The 23,673-nt window shown below is 40.6% G+C and overlaps 1 protein-coding gene and 1 non-coding gene across 5 annotated transcripts in view; one reads left to right on the top strand and one right to left on the bottom strand.

The window, feature by feature from the left end:
* ELF2 (E74 like ETS transcription factor 2) overlaps positions 1-23,673 on the bottom strand; it is a 100,326-nt gene that overhangs the window by 27,662 nt on the left and 48,991 nt on the right. For 3 of the 4 annotated variants that reach the window (XM_066233084.1, XM_066233078.1, XM_066233082.1), the window contains exon 4: positions 18,033-18,198. The exons of the other annotated variant lie outside the window; for it this stretch is intronic. In XM_066233084.1, coding sequence (XP_066089181.1) covers positions 18,033-18,198 — 166 coding nt within the window. The remainder of the gene's footprint in view (positions 1-18,032; positions 18,199-23,673) is intronic. 4 annotated transcript variants of the gene reach the window in all.
* TRNAG-ACC (transfer RNA glycine (anticodon ACC)) lies at positions 14,816-14,891 on the top strand. Its single transcript has one exon. It is a non-coding gene; the product is annotated as a tRNA-Gly (tRNA).

Here is a 23,673-nt window from a genome sequence, read left to right as displayed (position 1 = left end):
CGCCTGAGGCGGAGGCCACAGAGCCATACCCAGCGCCCGGGCCATCTTTGCTCCAATGGAGCCTTGGCTGCGGGAGGGGAAGAGAGAGACAGAGAGGAAAGCGCGGCGGAGGGGTGGAGAAGCAAATGGGCGCTTCTCCTGTGTGCCCTGGCTGGGAATCGAACCGGGTCCTCCGCACGCTAGGCCGACGCTCTTCTGCTGAGCCAACCGGCCAGGGCTACAGTGGAGTTTTTAAATAAACATACCAGAACTCTAAATTAAATTCTATTTTGATTGCCTGACCAGGTGGTTGCACAGTGGATAGAGTCAACCTGGTATGCTGACCAGGTTCAAAACCCCGAGGTCACTGGCTTGAGCACGGGCTCACCAGCTTGGCGCGGGGTCACCAGCTTGAGCCTGGGATCATAGACATGAACCCATGGTTGCTGGTTTGAACCCAAAGGTCTCTGGCTTGAAGCCCAAGATTGCTGGCTTGAGCCCAAGGTTGCTGGTTCAGCTGGAGCTTTAACCCCCCACCCCAGTCAAGGCACATATGAGAAAGCAATCAGTGAATAACTAAAGTGCCACAACTCTGAGCTGATACTTCTCATCTCTCTCCTTTCCTGTCTGTCTGTCTCTCTCTTAAAAAAGAAATCTACAAGAGGAATATTCAGATTAACTAATTTCTCCACCCTTGAAATATAGCTTCTGTACCCTACCTCTTGAGAGATTCCTCAAAGGTCAACACTGACTCAGTGACCTCCTGTTGGTCTTCATCTGACTCTACCTTATCCAAACAAATGGCATTACTGACCATCCGTTAATTATATCCTTCCCATCATTTGATTTTCATAATAAACTTAAAAACTCTCAGGCTTTGTTTTTATTCCTTTTTGTTTCTTTTCAGTTGATTTCACCCACTTTTAAACAACCCTTAATTGTGACTGTTCTCCCAAAGTGTCACACTTGGTCCCCTTCTCTTTTCATTCTCTGTTCTATCCATGGTATTTTGTATCCATTCACTACTACCAGGCTTTCAGAATTATTTCTGTACTGTCTCAAAAATCAGCATCTCCAGGCTTGACTGACTTACTTTTTTAGCTCTAGGTTCTAATTTCCAGTTGTATGATAAGCATCTTTACTTGGAAAACCTACTGACACCTACAGGTCTTTTATCTATAAATGTCCTTTGTTTCCTCTATCAATGACATCGCTATCATCCCAGGCTAGAAATGAGTGATCTGTGTTTCTAGTTTAGAAACTCATATAATTTTTGAGAGGGATTTAAAACATGCATAAAATCACAAAAAATAATATGACAAATAGTCACATTCCCAGAACCAACTGTTCATTATTTATGCTTTAGGATGGGTTCTCCCAAGAAATAACATATTACAAGAGAAGACAACATCTTTGACTACTACCTCCAGTGCTTATTCACCATTCCATCTCTTCAAAGATACCACTAACATCAGTTTTGTATCTATTCTCCCAGTATATTTATTTTACACTTAGGTTTTTGGGGTGTATATATGTTTGTAGCTGTGTATGTGTGTATCCCAGAATGATATATAGTATTACTTGCACTCTGGGTACATAAATGACATTATACTATATATGCTATTCTAAAATTTACTTTTCTCATTCAAGATTTATATTCTGTACATGTTGGTATGAGTAAATATAGCTATGCTTTTTAGAAGCTACAAAGTATTCCAGTACATGCTTCCATTTTTCACTTTCATAAACAATGCTGCAAAAAAATCTTATCTATTTTTTCTTAAGCATGGTTGTTAAAGTCTCTCCACAGTTTACCTGTAAATAGAATTTTTAGTTCAAAGAATGCATTTTTAATTTTATGTTACTCTCTCCAAAGTATATGTGTAAGTCTAAAATCTCACCAATGATGTGTGAGAGTTCCCATTTTTCTCACATTCTTACCAATAAAAAATATAAGACTTTTAAAATTTTTGCCATCTGTTGGGTGACTCGTATTAATTTGCATATGCTTAATAAGTACTAAGGATAGATTTTTTTTCCCCACATACTTATTGGCTATTAAAATTTCCCCTATAGCCTGACCAGTGGTGGCGCAGTGGATAAAGCATTGACCTGGGATGCTGGGGTCCCAGGTTCAAAAGCCCAAGGTCTCTGGCTTGAGCCAAAGGTCACTGGCTTGAGCAAGGGGTCATGAGCTCAGTTTGAGCATTCCTCTTGTCAAAGCAATATGAGAAGCAATCTAAATTGCTTATTCATATCCTTTGTCATTTTCCTATGACATCTTTTGTCTTACTGACCTGTGGAATATTAACATATTCTAGATAATAATTCAGATATAAGTAGCAAATATCTTCTGCCAGTCTGCTGTCTGGCTTTTAATTTGGTTGGTCTATATCCTTTGTCCTATAAAAATTTTAAATTTTGATATAGTTTAATTAATAGGTGTTTTCCTTTACAGTGTATGTTAAGTAGTTTTTGGAATATAAAAGGAAATCAAAGTAATTAAATATTTGGAGCTTAATTGCAATAAAAACACAACATGCCCAACTATGTGTGACATAGCTAAAATAATACTAGAGGTCAGGAAATTCAAAGTTTAAAAAGTAAATAAGCAAAGCACATTAAATTCACAAAGATGGGAAAATGAACAGAACAAACACAAAGAAACAAGAAGGAAGGAAATAATGAAGAGCAGGAAAAGTGAAATAAAGAAATATAACTTTAAAAAACAAGATTCACAAAACCAAAGATGATTTTGAAAAGATTAATAAAATACCTAGATGCACCTTGGCAAAAGTTATCAAGAAAAGAAGATGTAAATGTAATATGAAACAAAAGGGAGTAAAATAACTATAGATACAATATAAAAAATATTAAATCAGTATTGTGAGAATTATAATCTAATAACTAAAATCTAGATCAACTGTATCAAGAAACTGTATAAATTGTATAAAGAAAAAGATTGAATAGAATAGTAAGTAGGAAAAAAATTAAAATGTAGTCTAAAACCTTCTCTCCACAAAATGAAATCCCTTAAATGTCCCTTGGCAAATTCTTGCAAATTGTAAAATTAATTCTTATCTTATAGAAATTGTTGCAGAAAATAGAAGAGAAAAATAAGTGAAAGCAACCTGGATTATTTAGGAGCCCAGTGTAATCTTGATTCCAGATAAAGACAATACAAAAAAAAATTATAGTTCCATTATCACTGATGAAAAGCCCTTAATCTGAAGATAACCAATACAAAATGATGAACATGTATTCACAAATGCAAGGAAAGTTCGATGTCTGAAAATCTGTCAATTATATGATATTCATAAAGGAGAAAAATCATGGCTTATCAAAGAATGCCAAAAACGCATCTGTTAGGACTCCATATTTATATGTGTGACTACCACAAAAAGAAAACCAAAGGAATAGATGGGAATTCCTTAACTTGATATAGGTTATATAGTAAAATCTACAACAAACATGACACTTCGCATTCAAATTTCAGATACATTTCCTTCAAGATCAGGAACAAAACAGGGATGCTGTTTGGTATAACTATTCCTTCACTTGATGTTCCTGTCCAATATCGTAAGGAATGAAAAAGAAATATGAAGACTGAAAGAAGAGAGAAGGAAGACTAACTTGTCCGAGCCAAGGTCCTCCTAGATCAGTAAGTTCCCAGCTGATCCACAAATAAAAACAAATAGGGCAGTAATCCCAGTCCATTTCAGTAGAACCATAGAGCTAAGCCATAGGCTTGGGAGAAACAATAACTGGATCTGGTTTCACAAGCCAATAAATTATGGGTGCTTTGTTATGCAGCAATAGCTGACACAAGAAAGGAGTGATGGGTATCCATTACTAGGCAAGTAGAAAGGTAAAATGTGGACGTCTACCAAGGAACACTGTGCAGCAGTTAGAAGCAACATTAGATATATACAAAGCAACATGCATGATATTAAGGACAGTGACTACTAAATAAATATGAAACAGAGATACATAATACCATTTATATAAATAATGCCATTTACATACATTTTAAATATATACCATAGGCTATATACACCCAATACAGTAAAAAAAAAATACCCATTAACCAAATTAGATTTGATGCTTTTATGGAGGGAGATAGGATTGTGTAGAGAAAGAGAAGAGAAAGAAATAAATCAACAAAAATTAAACAAGAGGGTATGAAATACAGATCTAATATTAATTTTCTCTCTATAAAAAGCCAAACCTAATACAATTTATTGAAAAGTCCACCCTTTACCACTGGTTTAAATTAATGTCTGTTATATACCAGGTATAAATATATATATGCTTATTCTGTTTTGGGGCTCTCTAATCTATCCTACTAAATGATTTATCTATGGGCCAATAGCACATTTAAAATTTTTCTATAGTTTTAGAATCATTCTTTATGGATAGGAGGACAAGTACCCACACTTTATTCCTTTCCAGAATTGTTTTAGATCTTTATCTAAGAGTTTGTCTAATTCTACCAAAAACAAGTCCTCTTGGAATTTTGACTAAAACTGTACTGAAAATATATATTAACTGGGGAAGAATTAACAGCTTTACCATGTCCAGTTTTTTTTAAATATTCCAGAAATCAAATCGTTTTGGTCTGCCTATGTTTTCTATTTCCTTTTAAGATTTTTTTTTTTTTTGTGACAGAGGGACAGATAGGTACAGACAGACAGGAAAGGAGAGAAACGAGAAGCATCAATTCTTCATTGCGACACCTTAGCTATTCATTGATTGCTTTCTCATATGTGCCTTGACCTGGGGGCTACTGCAGAGTGAGTGAGTGACCCCTTCCTCAAGCCAGTGACATATGGGGGTTGATGTTTCTTGCTCCTCCCCCCTTCTCTCTCTCTCTCTCCTCTCTAAAATAAAGAAATAAAATCTTAAAAAAATATAAAAGAAAAAAAGCGTTTAAAAAAAAAAAGGGAAGGGGAAGGGGCCTGGTCCCCAGTGTGTCAGTCTACCTGGCTGCACTTTCTGTTTTCATCTACTGACTGGATGGAAACTGACCAGCTATCTCCAGCACTGAGGAAGGACTGCAATTTCTTGGTACTATAACATCAAAGCACTTGGCAGCATTTTTATTATTAAATAAATTCCTCTGATTGAAAGATTTTAGCCCTGACCAGGTAGCTCAGTTGGTTAGAGCGTCATCCCAATACACCAGGGTCGCAGGTTTGATCCCCAGTCAGGGCACATACAAGAATCAATCACTGAATGCATAAATAAGTGGAACAACAAATCAATGTTTCTCTCTCAAAAAAAAAAGGCAATAAATAATTCAAAAATTCTTAATTACTTTTATGCCTTCCTCTCACTGCCATCGACACCATCTCAGTCTGACAAGTAGGAAAAAGCAGAGGTCCCATTAGGTTCCATCTTGGGCTTCAAGCCAGCGACCTTAGGCCTCAAGCCAGTGACCTCGGGGTTTCAAACCTGGGTCATCGGTGTCCTAGTCCACTCCATCCACTGCGTCACCACCTGGTCAGGCTTTCTTTTTTTATATTTGATCAGTTTTAAGGTTAAGGTTAAACTAATATCATAAAATAAGTGAAAAAAACTTTTCCTTTTTTACTGGTTTTCTATAATTTGTATATGATAAGGATTATGTATCCCTTGAAATTTTTGTAATACATCTGGTCTGAATTTTATTTCAATGAGGGTATGCATGTGTGAAATAAATGGTTATTGAGTTGCTTAGGTTTTCTATTTCTTCTTCTTAATTTAGTTGTAATTCATTTTTTTTAATTGTCCACATCACAGGTCTTCAGGCAACAGGCTATTCAGTGTTCTCTAATGATTTTAAAACCCTCCCATCTAACGGTCATACTTTTGGTCTTCATAGCACTCATTTTTCTTGATCTGTCTTTACGAAGGTTTATCCATTTTTATTAACTTCAGGGTTTTATTAATAATGTATTCTTTTGTATTTTCTATTTTATTAATATTGATATTTATTAATTTATTATTCTTTCTTGTACTTAGAGTTTATCCTACTGATCCTTTATTAACATCTAGCATCAAACACATGATCAAAAAATACATTTAGAGCTATTAAATTTCTAGTGAATTGTGCCTGTCACATCTCATATGCAATGCTTTCATTATTTTTATGTAATGCTTTCATTATTTTTAGCTGTCAATATTTTATAATTTTCATTTCCTCCTTCATCCATTAATCAACTAGTGAGTTTTTGGTTGCCAATTTTGATGTACTTTGGTCTTTTCATTGTTGATTTCTAATTTTACTGCATTATAATGAAATAATATATTTTGAATGATATTGATTTTCTGGACCTTGTTGAGATTCCCCTATGACCTAGCACCCAGTTAAAAACTGACCTATATATAACTGAGAAAATGAACAACGTTGCAATTTATTGGATTAGGGTATAATGTTCTATGGACCTGCAGCTTATGGAAGTTGTCAATCTTGTGGTTCAGGGTCTTTGATGCCATTTTTAATTGTGTCTGCTTGACTTTTTAACATTGACAGAGATGTGTTCAAGTCCCAATGTTTTGTCAACATGTCCACTTCTCTCTGCAGTTCTGAAAGCTTTTGCTTTAAATGGTAGTTTAAAGCTATGTTGTTAGATACATATAAGTTTATGAAGATTCTGTTCCTTTTTAGCAGTTTGAAGAGTCTGTCTGGATTAAAGATTTTCACCCTCAATTTATTTTATTTTATATTTTATTTTATTATACCAGCTTCCTTTGGCTACTGGTTTTCTGATGAATATATTTTTCTATTCTTTTTAATTATTTTTGCTTTGTGTACCTGTTAAAAACAGCACAGATTCATGTTCCTATCACAATAGGTGATTTTAATATAAATACTGATGTTTGAGACTTATTTCTACTATCTTGACTTATTTATATTTTCAGTCCTCCCCTCCCCCTTGTTGCCCTCTGTTAGATTAGCCCAGTTTACTATAACACCTGACCTACGCCCCACCTTCGTATTTTGGACGCTATCCCTTCTATCCCTATTATTTTAGTATGCTCTAGTTGCTTAAAATAAATGTCCTTCTTTTCACTTCTCATCTTCTCCAGATCATGTTTCACATGGTTCCTGTTTTATTCAAGGGCCACCACAACCTGGTTGTACTCTTATCTTTCTAGTCTCTCAAACAGATATCTCTACAAAGCCTAATCTCAAGTTAAATTGCATTATTTGTCGGTCTTCAAGTCAAATACAAAATTCCTGGTGTTCTGTTCTGGTTCATGATGTCTTCTTGTTCACTCCCTCGTTCAACAAATATTTTACTGAAAACCTAAGTCATATTTGGCTCTGACCATATACCCGTGAACACAACGAATAAGGTCTCTGGCTGCATGAAACATTGTGTGGAAACATTAAACAAATAAACATAAATATAAATATAATAGAGTAAAACGTCATGTACATGAGTTCAAGAGACCTGGTGATCACCTCCCATCTTCCACTCTGTCCTCAAACAGCAGTCACTGGAGTACACACATGCCACCAGGTGGCACCAAACCACAACCAGATCTTCAACTCACTTGGCTAGCTGCCTGAACCCTGGAACCCTGAACCCTGAACCTTGGAGCCCTGATTCCTGGAACTCATTCCACACACACTTCCTCCTTCACACAGCAGACACTCAGGTTATTTTTTAAAACTCCCAATAATGCCATATTTTAAACGATTGGAATTTTTGGAATTAATTACTGCTTTAACGTGAGAGTTTACTGTATCACAAGTTGTAGCTGCCAACGAAATAAATAAATAAATATATATATATATTTTTTTTTTAAACAATGGGGGGCTATGACAGAAGTAACAGAACAGTCGCTACTGAGATTCAAGAGTATTAACTAAAGCCTCTCTCTCTAAAAAAGCGACATTCAAACTGAGATCTAAGGGATGACCAACCAGGAGTTAGAATCTGAAAAATGGAAAGCAGGATGTTCAGAAACAACAGCATAGATGCGCAACCTGTGAAGGTGAAGTGTGCATTAACAAAAGGGTAGGTATGTTCTGGAAGAAGGGCTACGATATAATCCATCATAATACTTATGTCCTTGGGATCTAGAGCTCTAGTTACCATTTCACTTTAACTCCTTGCTTCACCACTTAAATAGATGTCTAGCCTTGGAAAAGTTCTTTAGCCCAGGGCTGATAAAGAGTATGAAGAATGTCAATATTAAAGCCCTAAGAACTATTTCTGGCAATACAATAAAGAAATTTTAAATGTTAGGAGTTTTGCTATTGTCATTATTGTTGTTATTGTTTCTAGACAGATGAAAAGAGCCAAATTATTCAGTGTCTTAAAATATCCTGCACACTATCCTAAGTGACTCAATTTATATTTTTTTTTTTACAGAGGCAGAGATAGACAGGGACAGACAGACAGGAACAGAGAGAGATGAGAAGCATCAATCATCAGTTTCTCGTTGCGCATTGCGACTTCCTAGTTGTTCATTGATTGCTTTCTCACATGTGCCTTGACCGTGGGCCTTCAGCAGACCGAGCAACCCCTTGCTGGAGCCAGCGACCTTGGGTCCAAGCTGGCGAGCTCTTTGCTCAAGCCAGATGAGCCCGCGCGCGACCTCGGAGTCTCGAACCTGGGTACTTCCGCATCCCAGTCCGACGCTCTATCCACTGCGCCACTGCCTGGTCAGGCTCAATTTGTATTTTTAAAGTCACTTTCGCTATTATGTTAAGAATGGATTGCTTGGGGTGGTAGGAAGAAGGGACAAGAGTTAAAGCAAGAAGACAATTAGAACGCCAAAGGCCAACACAGTCCTTATACAAAAAATATAGATTGGACGAGGCTAGTAGCAATGGAGATACAAAGAAACTAGTAGATTCAAGATATAATTTGAGGACAAAACTGACACGATTTGGTAATGTTATAGGAGGTAAGATAGGAGAAGGTATAAATGATGACTTCTCAACCAGAAAAAAAACTTTACTAATGACAACAACTCTTTGTCTACCAAACTTAAGTCCGGACCTCGGACCTTCTCTTAGACCCATCTGTGTACTTCCTTATAAAATCAAGTTTTATCAGTGACCAGGCTAAGTCAATTTATTTAGATATCAGAATACTCCATTCTCCATGTCTACGACTATCAATATCTAACTAAGTTCCTTACCCTCTACCACCCCCCAGGTGATGTCTGATCACGCCCACCTGTCTTCAGCATGAATCTTGTTAGATCAGTTAAGCCAGAACCGCACTTACTCCTGACGTTTCCTCTTGTTCCACCCACAGATCCAGCCCACTCTGTGGTTATAAATCCTCGCTTGTCCACTGTATTCATAGTTGGACCCAATCTCAATCTCCATCCCTCACTGAAAAATTCCAGTGCAGTGGTTTCTATACCCATCATGACAGACCCCCTTGAATCAAGTTTTCCTTGCTGTGCCTTAACAGCTGTCATTAAATTTTTTTCTTAACACTTCCCAAACAAAATTTTATTTTTTCTCCCAAGCCCAGCTAAAACATGAACTTTCCATCACAATAGCTAACAGCTCTCTTCTCACTCTCACAACACTGATTTTATTAAACCTTGGGTTACAAAGAGTTGTTTTCTTATATATGTGCCCTAATAGAGAACCAGCTCCTTTACAGTAGGGACATACCTAATTTTTTCTTCTAGCTCCCCCCAGCTTTACCCCCCCTCTCCCACCCCCACACACAAAGTGCCATCCACACCAAAGGCAGTCTCAGCTAACCCCACAACTGATTTCAGGGCAGAGCGAGCCCTCGTCCTTTTTTCCTTCCTTTGGTAAGCTCAAGAAGTCAGCCTGTTTTCTTCTCCTTTTGACTATTCTATCTTTTGAAATTCTGTTTCCCCTAAGACAAACTGCAGAATTAACCAGCAGTCTCTCATTAGCCTCCCTATTTCTTATGGCCTCCAAAAATGAGTGTATAGGGGTTGTGTTAAAGCTGCAAGGAAGAACGGACGCTTCTCATCTCTCTCCCTTCCTGTCTGTCCCTATCAGTCCCTCTCTCTGACTCCCTCTGTTAAAAAAAAAAAAAAAAAGGATCAATGAACTAAGGTGCCGCAACAAATAATTGATGCATTGATGCTTCTCATCTCTCTCCCTTCCTGTCTGTCCCTGCCTTCCTGTCTCTGTCACACACAAATAAGGAAAATTCTAGATTAGAAGCAGAAATACCAGAAATGAACATTTTAAAAGGCCTGAAGAAGTTCAGTAATAGTTTCCAAGGAAGTGAAGCCATGAAATAGCCCTACAACTTTATGGACAAAAAAAAAACACAAGTATTAGGAACATGACAGGGAAGAACTCAGATCGCAAACTGTTCAGGAGGAAAATTACTATATATATGTAGTATTATTTCTCTTTCCTTCAGGAGGAATCATTGTCACCCTTTAAATAAAAATACAGTATAGCGGGTTCAAATAATTATAATTATATGTAAAATTATACATATTCTTAATAAATTAAGAACGACCTGCCAGCACTGTCTTCCTCCGGGCTCAATCTGTTTCACCTCAGGTAACCCTGGGAAGGGACTCCTTTTCAGGTTCCCAGTTTTTCATGTTGATCTTCTACCTCTCTGTGGCAATGATATTTTCTGATGAAAAGAGTCCCTTTGTGTCACAGGGAGAATTTCTGATAATATAACAAATGCAAAAATTATCACAGCTCATCATGAAGCCAACTTAAGTCTTGAGATTCTTCAAGAAAGAAATTGGATTCATCTTATTTTTTAAAAGAGCAATCTGGTTTTATTTTCTTATACTGTATTTTTATAAACCTAAACTTTCATTTACTTAAAAAACAAGGTACTGCTTTCCTGTTGAATTATATAAAAATTCTTATTATTCATTGGCCTTTTCAACTAATCTCTGAACACAATTTTGTTGATCACAAAAAATGTTTTCTAAGTTTTCTTGATAATTATTTACGAAGTCCAAGTTTTTGTTTTAATACCTGGTTAAAAACCAAAGTCCTGCTCTCAATGATTAGAGGAGAAAAGAAAGAGGCTACCAGACCCTTTTCAGCCAATGTCTGTTAATAAAGATTAGTAGTTCTATTTGAATTGCATAACACAGTGTTAGTTATATTTCAAAGGAACATTAGAAAGAAAAAGGCCAGCAGGGAGTGTAGAAAAGCCTCTCTCTGGTTAGGATTATGGGTGATTTTCACTATTTGTTTATTCTTTGGAATACTTCTGAATTTTTCCAATGAACATGTATTGCTTTCATTGTAAGAAAAAAAAAGACAAATGTAGGTGTACAAGAATGATTAAACCTACTATGATTTCAATATAATATTAATCTAAGTATGACAACATTATGACTGATATATTTTAGATGACCATATTTATGTCTTTTGGATGACTACATTTTTTTTTATTATGTGGGAGGCGGGGAGGCAGACAGACTCCCGCAGGCACAGGGACCCAGATCCACCTGGCAAGCCCCCTACAGGGCTATGCTCTGGCCATCTGGGGCTTGTTCTGATGCTTGGCAACCGAGCTTTTTTAGTGTCTGAGGCAAAGCCATGGAGCCATCCTCAGTGCCCAAGGCCAATGTGCTTGAACCATTTGGGCCATGGCTACAGAAGGGGAAGGGGGGGGGGGAGGGAGAAGTAAAGGGGAGAGGAAGACGGAGACGGGAAGAGTAGAGAAGCAGATGAGCACTTCTCCTGTGTGCCCTGACCAGGAATCGAATGCAGGAATTCCACATGCCAGGCCAACGCTCTACTGCTGAGCCAACCAGCCAGGGCCTTATATTTTTATGTTTTTTAAATAACCCTAAGGTAATCAATATTTAGCTTATAAACAAAAAATATTTAAGATTTTACATAGATGGTACTTGATTAAATGGCAATATAAGTCAAAACTTAATTTGTTTCAGTCTGTACTTCCTAACAGCTATGTGCTAACCCAGGCATGGCCAACATACGGCCCACGGGCTTAATGAGTTTATGTGGCCCGCGATTAAATTTTTAATATTCTCTGCTACTTTAAAATTTCAGCTACTCAGAAGCGGAAGCCTCTTTGATTATCAGAAATCGAGATATTTAAGAAGATAGTGATACACGGAAAAGAATTCCACGTGTGACTAATCTAGGGTTAACTTCCAATAATTGGTCGAATAGATTCGCGATACTTATTTTTTTTAAAATTCCACTATAAAGATTTACAACTTTTGTACTCATCTGTACTCGATATGAATTGTTTGACATTTAGCAGCGATGTGAAACCCACATTCTTTTAGGCGGAGTTTGCCAGTGCGCACCCAAGGTCAAACAACTCGTTATTTTTGTGGTCAAGTGTGCTGAATCAAGTGGGACTGACTGTAGCATAGACAATAGCTGCAGTTGATAACTGAAAACGTGTCCAAGCTGTTTATAAAATGAAATAATTGTTTTATTTGCAATATAACCCTTTCAAGCTCATTCTATTAATTAAATATCGTTTCAATTGATTGCGATACAGTTTGGATATTTATAAGGTATGTAATTATATTTTATTAAAATATTGTAATTAAATTTTTTTTCACTAATTTGATAAACAAATTACATAATAAAATTTTGTTTACTTAAATGAATCTTTTTTGTATTTAACATTTTTTAATTTTAGTATTTAGTCCGGCCTGTGAAAAAAGTTTTCTTTCTAATCTGGCCTGGGGGCAAAAACTGTTGGCCATGCCTGTGCTAAACACTATATTATACACTAATATTTGACAGAATTTAAAAATACAATCTCTGTCTTCAAGGGACTTATACACTCGCTTTGAAAACAAAGAGTTAACGCACAAGAACAGTGTAAGAGATTGCATGGTCAGGTGCTTAAACCCAGATGGCCCAACTGTTACAGAGATCAGGAAATGGTGTATTCTAGGGGGCCACAATCACTGTGGAAAGTTTCATGTAGCCAGGCCGGAAAGAACAGGTAATACCTCAACTCACTCTTGATAGGAAACTATTTGAGCAAAAGCTCAGAGGCATAAACAGCAAAGTCCATGCCAGGGACAGTAAGAAAAACAGCAAGACACTGTCTCAGTAGGTAAGGAGGCCAAGTTAAGAAGGAGCTATTTCTGGCTGATTCTGTGGGTCACCTAATTTGGCAGAGATATGGTCTCTGAAATCTGATAAAGAGCTTCAGGAGGATGGTAAATGTAGTTGCCAAAGCACAGTGAGTTAAGGAAGAGAGAAGGAGGAAAAAGTAAGGACTTGGAGGTACAAAGCATTTGTTCTTTAACAAGTGGAAGTGAAAGGAAAGAGTAAAGTGTAACAGAAATAAACAAATGTTCTGTTTTAATGCACTAATAGACCTTCTCCTACCAGAAGGCACATGGAAAGGTATAAATGAAGTCAAGAAAACACCTATGGAACACTTACTACACCACAAGCACTATGCTTTACATATGTAATTTATGTAATCCTCGCAACCCTGATGTCCTTTTGGATGACAGTGAGACAGACTCTGAGAAGATTAAATACTGCCAAATAAGTGATAAAGTGGCACTCTTCAACCAGACCAACCAATCCAATCAATAGTTTTCCCTTTCCTAATAACAAGAGCTACTAAAAGACAAAAAGAAAAAGGGGGGAAACCCTCAGGAATAGTCACCCAGAATTTTCTGATGACTCTTTAGCTTCTTGTTCCTTGAAATGTAAATACTCCCTAGAGTTAATTCCTTAATTTTATGTTCTTTGTTCTTGATCACAGAGACAAACATCGGACTTAAATATCTTGTCCCTTGGGGAAATCTCTCCAATACTATTATTCCCTGTGGGGATTCCATTTATTTCCATGGCTTCAATTAGAGTGATTCCCACATCGGGCTCCTTGACCTTCCTTGACCAAGCTCCAGTGGTACTCGATAGCTGCCCTCTACCCCTCCACATCAAGTCTCCCCCTTCCTTCTGTCTGCCCCGGGTCCCAGGAGGCTAACTTCGTCAGCAGCACTCCATGGGCTCAGACTGGGTTAGTTCAATGGAGCAACAGGAAGGGGAGGAGAGGGACAGAAGGCAACACAATCAGAGCCCTTGTTCCCTGGTTCCTTCGTAAGGCATCACCCTCAAGCCAGCTGTGTCCTTGGACTGCTGATCCCAGGTTCTCCCAAGATCACCCTCTCCCCAGGGCCCTCTCCTCCTAGGTGTTGATAACCCTTCCCTCCCTTTAGCCAAAGCACCCAAGGACAGAAGCAGCTCTGTCACTGCTGGAGCTGGAGCACCGCCCTATCGCCATGGCCACCACACGCTTGCCCACATACGTGGAACTAGCCATTTATTAAAACATCCCTTAAATTATCCTAATTTGAGAATGCCTTCCCTTTTGTCACGTGACCTTTTTTTTAAAATTTTTTTTAATTTTTAATTTTATTTTACTTATTCATTTTTAGAGAGGAGAGAGAGAGGGAGAGACAGAGAGGGAGAGAGAGGAGAGAGAGACAGAGAGAGAAGGGGGAGGAGCTGGAAGCATCAACTCCCATATGTGCCTTGACCAGGCAAGCCTAGGGTTTCGAACCGGCAACCTCAGCATTTCCAGGTCGACGCTTTATCCAGTGCGCCACCACAGGTCAGGCTGTCACGTGACCTTGACAAAACAGTTGTTCATCTTTAAATACCCGAGTATGTCTTCATCAATGTTCTGCTTCAACTCAAAATCAACACACCTGTTACCAAACTTACCTGTCTGCCACAATAGTCATGCCTTCCTCAAATCCCAATAGCAGTGGTCCCCAACCTTTTTTGGGCCACAGACCGGTTTAATGTCAGAAAATATTTTCACGGACCAGCCTTTAGGGTGAGACAGATAAATGTATCACGTGACCGAGACAAGCGTCAAGAGTGAGTCTTAAGGCCCTGGCCGGTTGGCTCAGCGGTAGAGCGTCGGCCTACCGTGCGGAGGACCCGGGTTCGATTCCCGGCCAGGGCACACAGGAGAAGCGCCCATTTGCTTCTCCACCCCTCCGCCGCGCTTTCCTCTCTGTCTCTCTCTTCCCCTCCCGCAGCCGAGGCTCCATTGGAGCAAGGATGGCCCGGGCGCTGGGGATGGCTCTGTGGCCTCTGCCCCAGGCACTAGAGTGGCTCTGGTCGCAGCATGGCGACGCCCAGGATAGGCAGATTATCGCCCCCTGGTGGGCAGGGCGTCGCCCCTGGTGGACGTGCCGGGTGGATCCCGGTCGGGCGCATGCGGGAGTCTGTCTGTCTCTCCCCATTTCCAGCTTCAGAAAAAATGAAAAAAAAAAAAAAAGAGTGAGTCTTAGATGGATGTAACAGAGGGAATCTGGTCATTTTTTAAAAATAAAATATTGTTCAGACTTAAATATAAACAAAACGGAAATAATAAGTTATTTATTCTTTCTCTGCGGACCAGTACCAAAAGGCCCACAGACTGGTACCGGTCCACGGCCTGGGGGTTGGGGACCACTGCCCTACAGGATACCACCATCACTTAGTGTCAAAAAGCAAAGTAATATCTTAACTGTGCCTCTCCCCTTAATTTGTCATGTCTTGTTAGACCTTAAATAGTTGTATAGCTTATATAAGCTCCTTCTGTTACTATTGCTTCTAACTTTGCTTTAATATTTCTCAAGTTATTCCTGGATCCATACTACAATGGCTAGCCTTCCTCTCTCATCTTTCCATCAACAATTCATCTATCTACTGAAATACTAAACACATAGTACTTTCCACTAAAAACCTTCCAAATCTTTCTGTATTTTATATAACTAATGACTAAGTCTCAGGTTCATATCACAATCTAGTCACAACTCTTAATAGAACCTCTGTCAATGTCTTATTTATTCAATACTGTCTAAACATACCTTGAACTTCAATATTCCACCCATTCGTTAATGACACTTTCTTTACAGTGCCTTTTGCCTACTTCCTATCTGTCCATCCAAATCCTACCAACCATCTTCCTTCTTCGCTCTCTCTAAAACATTCCATAATCCTAAAAATTGAGCTTTCCTCTGAAACATATTAAAAACAGTGCTCTTGCACATAAAAAATGCAAAGCTGGCACTGGCCGGTTGGCTCAGCGGTAGAGCGTCGGCCTGGCGTGCGGGGGACCCGGGTTCGATTCCCGGCCAGGGCACATAGGAGAAGCGCCCATTTGCTTCTCCACCCCCCCTCCTTCCTCTCTGTCTCTCTCTTCCCCTCCCGCAGCCAAGGCTCCATTGGAGCAAAGATGGCCCGGGCGCTGGGGATGGCTCCTTGGCCTCTGCCCCAGGCACTAGAGTGGCTCTGGTCGCGGCAGAGCAACGCCCCGGAGGGGCAGAGCATCGCCCCCTGGTGGGCAGAGCGTCGCCCCTGGTGGGCGTGCCGGTTGGATCCCGGTCGGGCGCATGCGGGAGTCTGTCTGACTGTCTCTCCCCGTTTCCAGCTTCAGAAAAATACAAAAAAGAAAGAAAGAAAGAAAGAAAAATGCAAAGCTTATTAATATAACCTCATAAATTTAATCAAAAGGTTAAAAAGGTAAATATAGTATGTTAAGGTATAAGATGAAGAGGCAGATCCTATACAACTCAATCTTCTCAGACAAGTCTCCTGTACATTTATTTTTTTTTCCTTAGGTAAAAAGCAGGGAGGTAGAGTGACTCCCGCATGCATCCCAACCTGGATCCACCCAGCAAGCCCCCTACCAGATGATGCTCTGCTCATCTGGGGCCATTGCTTGGCAACCGCGCTATTTTAGCACTTGAGGCAAGGCCATGGAGCCATCCTCAGCACCTGGGGCCAACTTGCTCCAACTGAACCGTGGATGCGGGAGGAGAAGAAAGAGAGAGAGAGAGAGAGAAAGGAGAGGGGGAGGGGTGGAGAAGCAGATGGTCGCTTCTCATGTAAGCCCTGACCGGGAATTGAACCCAGGATGTCCATACGCTGGGCTGATGCTCTACCACTGAGCCAACCGGCCAGGACCTCAAACAAGTCTATCAAAACTTTCTATTATTAATTCCATTGGCATAAACTTGTTACTTTTCAAATAGTAACCTGTAACAGCCTTTTTTTGTTGTTGTTTTTGTATTTTTCTGAAGTTGGAAATGGGGAGGCAGACAGACAGACTCCTGCATACGCCCGACCGGGATCCACCTGGCATGCCCACCAGAGGGCGATGCTCTGCCCATCTGGGGCGTTGCTCTGTTGCAACCAGGGCCATTCCAGCGCCTGAGGCAGAGGCCATAGAGCCACCCCCAGCGCCCAGGCCAACTTTGCTCCAATGGAGCCCTGGCTGCGGGAGGGGAAGAAAGAGACAGAGAGGAAGGAGAGGGGGAGGGGTGGAGAAGCAGATGGGCGCTTCTCCTGTGTGCCCTGGCTGGGAATCAAACCTGGGACTTCCACACGCTGGGCCAATGCTCTACCACTGAGCCAACCAGCCAGGGCCAAAGATAAATTTTAATGTTTATTATGAAATAGTTGCTACAATCCATTGGATAAAATACTCTTATTTTCTTTATAGTCAATAGCAAAAAATAAAAGGTTTCTCCAAGACTTATACATACTAACCCCCAATTAAACACACAATTATCTCACCATGGAACGACTTAAACACCACAATTCCTAAGAAGACAGAAAGGGAACAAGAATCTGATAGACTACTTCCAAGATGCTTCAGACCTAAGGGGAAAAAAATCATACTGCTCCACCAACACTGATTCAAAGAAACTATTAATCTGTTATAAAATGAGAATAAAGTATTTATTTTTTAAATAAAAAAAATACCCTCATATGCTAGCCTACTGAAATACCTCTGTTAGTAAATAACAACTAGTTAATTTGCACACTCCCTGAAAAAATTGATACAAATAATTTTATTATTGTGGGCCTATAATTTTTTCCATGGGGTCCATGATATGGGATTCTGTTATACCTCAAAAAAATTACAATGGAGAACTTCTTACATTCATACAAATTCCCTTAAACAAGAGATGTTGTATGAGTTTCCAATCTATACTAACTAGCATTAAAAAGAGGGTTTATTTTTTTTGTATCTTATTCATCTGGCAATAGTAACGTTGACTATAACAAAATGAGAAAGTTATAAAGAATAAACATTTGGTGAGATGTCTACCTGTTTCCACATTCTCGGTCTCAACTTCTTGTTCTTCTGCCACATCTTGCATCATAAAAGTCTCATCGTCATAAACCAGCACCTGGGCCGCATAGCCCTGCTCTAATCTGGCACTTGGAACTGGCTCCACAATCACTGCTGGATAGTCAGAAACCTTTCCACTTTCCTACAAGAGCAAATTTAAAAAACAATCAACCTTTTTATTCACAAATGCTGGAGTCACTTATAGCCCCTTGAGTTCACAGAGTCTCAAGGGGTCCACACAATGAGTTTCATGTACTATCAATATGAATGTGAAAACCAAACCAAGAGATGCAAAGGGCTATCTTTAATCATCTGTTCAGGTCTTAAGAGGTGAGCTATCAATTAAACTTTTTAAATAATCAGGGCTTTGGGATGAGGGTGGCAAATTAAAAACATGTAAATAATTTCACTCTATCATGGAAGCAGCAAGAGACTTTTAGACATAACCCTGGGAGGAGAAGAGAGAGCAACAATGCAGAGAGGTTAGAGCAGCAGAGAAGAGAGAAGAGTGACAAGCCCTCGGCAGACAGGAAGTGGGGTGGGAGCCAGCACTGGTGAGCGGTTCAGCAGCCCCAGGTAGCCCAACAGCCCGGCAGGCGGCAGGGGCAGCGGAGAAACGCAAACCTTGGCCGGAGAACCTCCGGGAGGCAGTCCCAGCTACTCTCGGACTCCGACAGGGACAGGGACACGGAGCGGCGGCAGGTGGCAGAGACAGAGGAAGAGGGTCCACCAAGGAAGTTCCCATTACACCTGTTTCAGAAGTACTTTGACTCCGGCCCCCACTCGCCCTGCCAGGATGCTCGGAGGCCAGAGCTGCCCCCTCAGCAGAAGCTGGAGAGGGAGCAAGAGCTTCTCTGGGGCTCATCAGGCCCACCTGCCAGTATCAGTGCTACACCCCAAACCGTTTCCAGTCGGCTTTCCAGTCCTCGACCTGTAATCACGAGCAGACAAGCCACGTATGACCAGTTCTCTAGACGCAGAATGTATTTCATATTCCTCACAGAGATGAGAAGTTGTTATGGCCATAAAACAAGAACAGAACACAATCAACAACATGAAAAATAAAGAGTTCTTAGACATTAAAAACAGTCTTCCAAGTAGCAGAGAAGAAAGCTAAAGCGACAAGAAGTAGGAGAGAAAGGAGAACAGTAGGACAGGGCTGGTCCAGGGGCGCACTCTCTGAATGAGAGGAGCTCCAGAAAGGGGGAGGGGAGGTACGGAAGGCCGGGAAAAATCAGGGAATTCCGGAAGTCTGTCCCAAGCTGAAGGGCGGGGCCGCCCGCGTGAAAGGACCAAGTGTATGAAAAAACGAAGGCAGACCTACACTGAGGCACACAGCTGGGAAAACATCATAATACAGACTTGGGCAAAAGGAAGATTTTAGAAGCTTCTAGAAAGAAAATACACACCACACACAAACACTCAGAACTGAGGTCAGTCTTCTCAACCATCATACTGGAAGGAAGGCGATCACGGGAGCCACTGCTTCAAAATTATAAAGGAAAATTATTTCCAACCTAGAATTCTTCACCTAGTCAAACAATCTCATGAAATTAGAAGAAATGTTTTCACAGACATGCAAGAGCTCAAAACATTTACCTTCCCTGCGTCCTTTCTCAAGATGATTACCATCAAAAAGAGAGAGAGAGAGAGTACATTTTTAATTTTAAAAAAATGACTCAGGATACAGAACAGAGGGGAGCCAGCAGGGAAGACAGACGACAGTGACCCTTGGGGAGGCCTGGGCACAGAAGTCCCTGAACACCTGCTGCACACAGGGTTTGAAGGACAACCAGTCAGGACTGTAGCAATGTGACTCCTGAGACAGCACGACAAACTGTCATCTTCTAGGGACACCTTGACCTTGTTCTTAAGCACAGAACACCCCGATGAGCCTATTCCAGATGTTTCTTCACACGCAGCTAGCCTTGCTCCCTGGGTCAGTTAAGCACAGGTATTTCACCTCCCCACTGTGTTCCGCTGCGCTGCACTGCGCTCCTCTGTGCTGACACAAGACCACAGAGAGTTTAGAAATTAAAAACAAAGACAGCACTCTTTCCCATGCCCATAGACCTGCTGAGCAAACACGTAACGCGGGGTCCACACGGCAGCCCTGTCAGATTCCTGACCAGGGTGGCCTTGTTTCCAAGAACTAACTCCTGACACACTTAACTGGAAGCCTGAGCAGAAGCCCTTGAAACTCATGATGAACTTGATGAACTTGAACTTGATGCCAAACCAGCCGGCCCTTTCCCTAGAAGACTTCATCTAACAGGGCAGGTGCTGCGCTTCCCTAACTCAGCTTGTCACACTATTCATTTTTTCAAAGTAAACAGCATGTCATTTAGGAATATACAGACAGTAACATATCTTATAGAGAAAAGGGATAGTGGCCCTGGCCGGTTGGCTCAGCAGTAGAGCGTCGGCCTGGCGTGCAGAAGTCCCGGGTTCGATTCCCGGCCAGGGCATACAGGAGAAGCGCCCATCTGCTTCTCCACCCCTCCCCCTCTCCTTCCTCTCTGTCTCTCTCTTCCCCTCCCGCAGCGAGGCTCCATTGGAGCAAAGATGGCCCGGGCGCTGGGGATGGCTCTTTGGCCTCTGCCCCAGGCGCTAGAGTGGCTCTGGTCGCGGCAGAGCGACGCCCCAGAGGGGCAGAGCATCGCCCCCTGGTGGGCAGAGCGTGGCCCCCTGGTGAGCGTGCCGGGTGGATCCCGGTCAGGCGCATGCAGGAGTCTGTCTGACTGTCTCCCCCATTTCCAGCTTCAGAAAAATGCAAAAAAAAAAAAAAGGGTAGCATGTAAGTCAGGATAATGGCAACTCTGGGGACAATCAGGGTGGGAATATGAGAGAAGGACACAGTCTTCTAAAATACTAGTTATTTCTGTTTCAACCTGAGTAATAGGTAATATGTATTCTTTTTTGTTACTTTTAGGCTGAAACGTATGTATTTTATACACTCTTCCGCAGCATCAAACATTTCACACACAAAATTTAAATAACAAAGATATAGCAAATTAAAAAAAGAATATGTTGAATATTAACATTGAATTTCGTACTCTATAAAAGGTAAAAAATGTGAATACAATCTTTTACCATTAAAAAATATTCTTTCCCTGAAATTGAATATCATAACCGTGGAACCACCAAGCCTCTTGCTCAGCTTTATAAGCAACCCAATCACGGCCCAGGCAGCACCACCAGCTAGGAAATAGCTCTTAAGGAGAAGAAGCACGGGGCAGGTCAAGACTGATGAGGTCTCCGCTCACTAGAAACTCAGAAAGCAGCATCCTAAATAGCAGCCGAACTAGTAACTTTAACCCAAGCAGTAACTATTTTATTTATATATATATAATCCAAGGGACGTATAACTTCTTTCATTCCTTAAAAATCTTAAAAGTATATTTAATAGTAACATTAATCTGAGATTATTTTATATTGTGAACCACCCATCTCCCACCCTACCAGTAGAAGATAAGTCAAATTTTCTAAACCATTAAATACTTGAGGACTAGAATTCTGCAGAAGACCAGTACTCTCTTCCCCACCAATTAGGATTCTGGAACCACTCTTATCTTTGTTTTAATGTGTATTTCAATGGTTCCTTCCATTTAACCATAAAAAAAAAAGAATCCTTTTTATTAAAAAAAAATTTGAGCCCTGGCCAGCAAGAAAGAGTCAGCTCAGCTTGTGGAAGTCCCAGGTTCGATTCTTGATCAGGCACATAGGAGAAATAATTATCTGCTTCTCCACCCCTCCTCCTTCTCTCTCTCTCTCTCTCTCTTCTCTCTCTTCCTCCCTCTCTCTCTCTCCCCCCTCCAGCAGCCATGGCTCGAATGGTTCAAGCAAAATTAGCCCTGGGCACTGAGGATGGCTCCACGGCCTCGCCTCAGGCACTAAAATAGCTCGTATGCCAAGCAACGGAGCAGCAGCCCCAGATGGGCAGAGCATCATCTGGTAGAGGCCTTGCTGGGTGGATCCTGGTCGAGGCACAAGCAGAAAAGTCTGTCTCTCTGCCTCCCTGCCTCTCACTTAATAAAAATAAAAAAAAAGAAAAAGAAAACATCTCTTCTTTCACCAAACTCCAGATCCTTATCCCTACATATACCTCTCAAAAAGACGGTCCAACTCCCTGACTCATTTGCTACATATGCCTTGTAATCTGGATTCTACCAGCTCACTGAAACTACTCACTCAAAATGTCAATTCCATTTCAATTTTCATCCTCCTTTGCCATTCTGCAAACTATACACTAACCATTGCCTCATTTAAAAAATTATTTCTTTTTTTTTTTATTGATTTTAGTGAGAGAGGAAGGGAGAGAAAGAGAGACAGGAACATAGATCTGTTGCTGTATGTGCCCTGACCAGGTTTGAACTGGGAACCTCTGTGCTTCAGGATAATACTCTAACCAACTGAGCTATCTGGCCAGGACTTCTTCCATCTTTTTTTCTTCTCTTGCTACCGGCTCTACTTTTAAGCATCTCCTCTGACTCGTCTCCCAACTCCAGTGGCTCAAATGTAGCCAACTTACTAAGGTTCTGTCCTCAGCATCTCCTTTCTTTTTATCCCTGACTGTAGACCATCCCAGGCAAGCTTGCCCATTCTTACGGTTTCAAACAGCATGTCTATAATGATGATTACTAAATAGTTGCTTGCCATTCTGACCCATCTCCTAAACTCCAGACCCGAATTTTAAACTACCAACTCTTAACATCACTACAGCAATATTCAGTCAATACTTCAAGCTTAACAAGTCTCACTGGAACAAGTTACCAACATCTCTCTTCCTCTCCTCACCCAGTGTTTTTCTCTAAACCTCAGTTTCTTCATATTTAAGAAAGAGAGATTATAATAACATTCACATTTAAAGTCCATCAAAAATTAACTATGCACAAATTAGTGACAACTATTTTACATTGTAACAACAGTAGACAAACATACTATACCATCCTCTCAACTTTGGAGGGCACCTTTCCACATTACAATCATAACTTTGTATTACTTCTTCGTGCAAAAAGCTGTCACGATTCCCATCTGTCTAAAAGGAAAGTTTAACGTACTAAACAATGGCTCCTTATACTCCTTGAAATATAGCCCTCATTCCACCTATTCAGGGTTGACTGTGTTCCCCCAAATATGCTGAAGCCCAAACCACCAGTACTTGTGAATTTGAGCTTGTCTGGAAATAGGGTCTTTGCAAGATGATCCAGTTAACATGAGATCATTAGGATAAGCCCTAATCCAGTATGAGCAGGCACTTATAAAAAGGGCAAATTGGGACATAAAGAGACTCATACAGAAGAAAGACAATGTGAAAACACAGCGGAATGCCATCTACAGGCACAGGAAGTTACCAGAAGCTGGGAGAGACATGGGAGAGATTCTCCCACACAGCCACCAGAGGGAACCAACTCCGCCAGCATCTTGACTTTGAACTTCTAGCCTCCAGAACTGTGAGACAATAAACATCTTCCATTTAAGCACCAGGTTTAAGGTACTTTGTTACACGACCCCAAGGAACAAACACACCGCCTTTACTGCCTTACTTCCTCAATTACATTACATAGCTGTTGGGTCACTTGCTTTGGTTCTAATTCCCAAACATGAGACCTTCTAT

Source organism: Saccopteryx bilineata, chromosome 1 (assembly GCF_036850765.1).
Source record: "Saccopteryx bilineata isolate mSacBil1 chromosome 1, mSacBil1_pri_phased_curated, whole genome shotgun sequence".
Taxonomy (NCBI): Eukaryota; Metazoa; Chordata; class Mammalia; order Chiroptera; family Emballonuridae; genus Saccopteryx; species Saccopteryx bilineata.
This window is presented reverse-complemented; position numbering and strand designations above follow the sequence as displayed.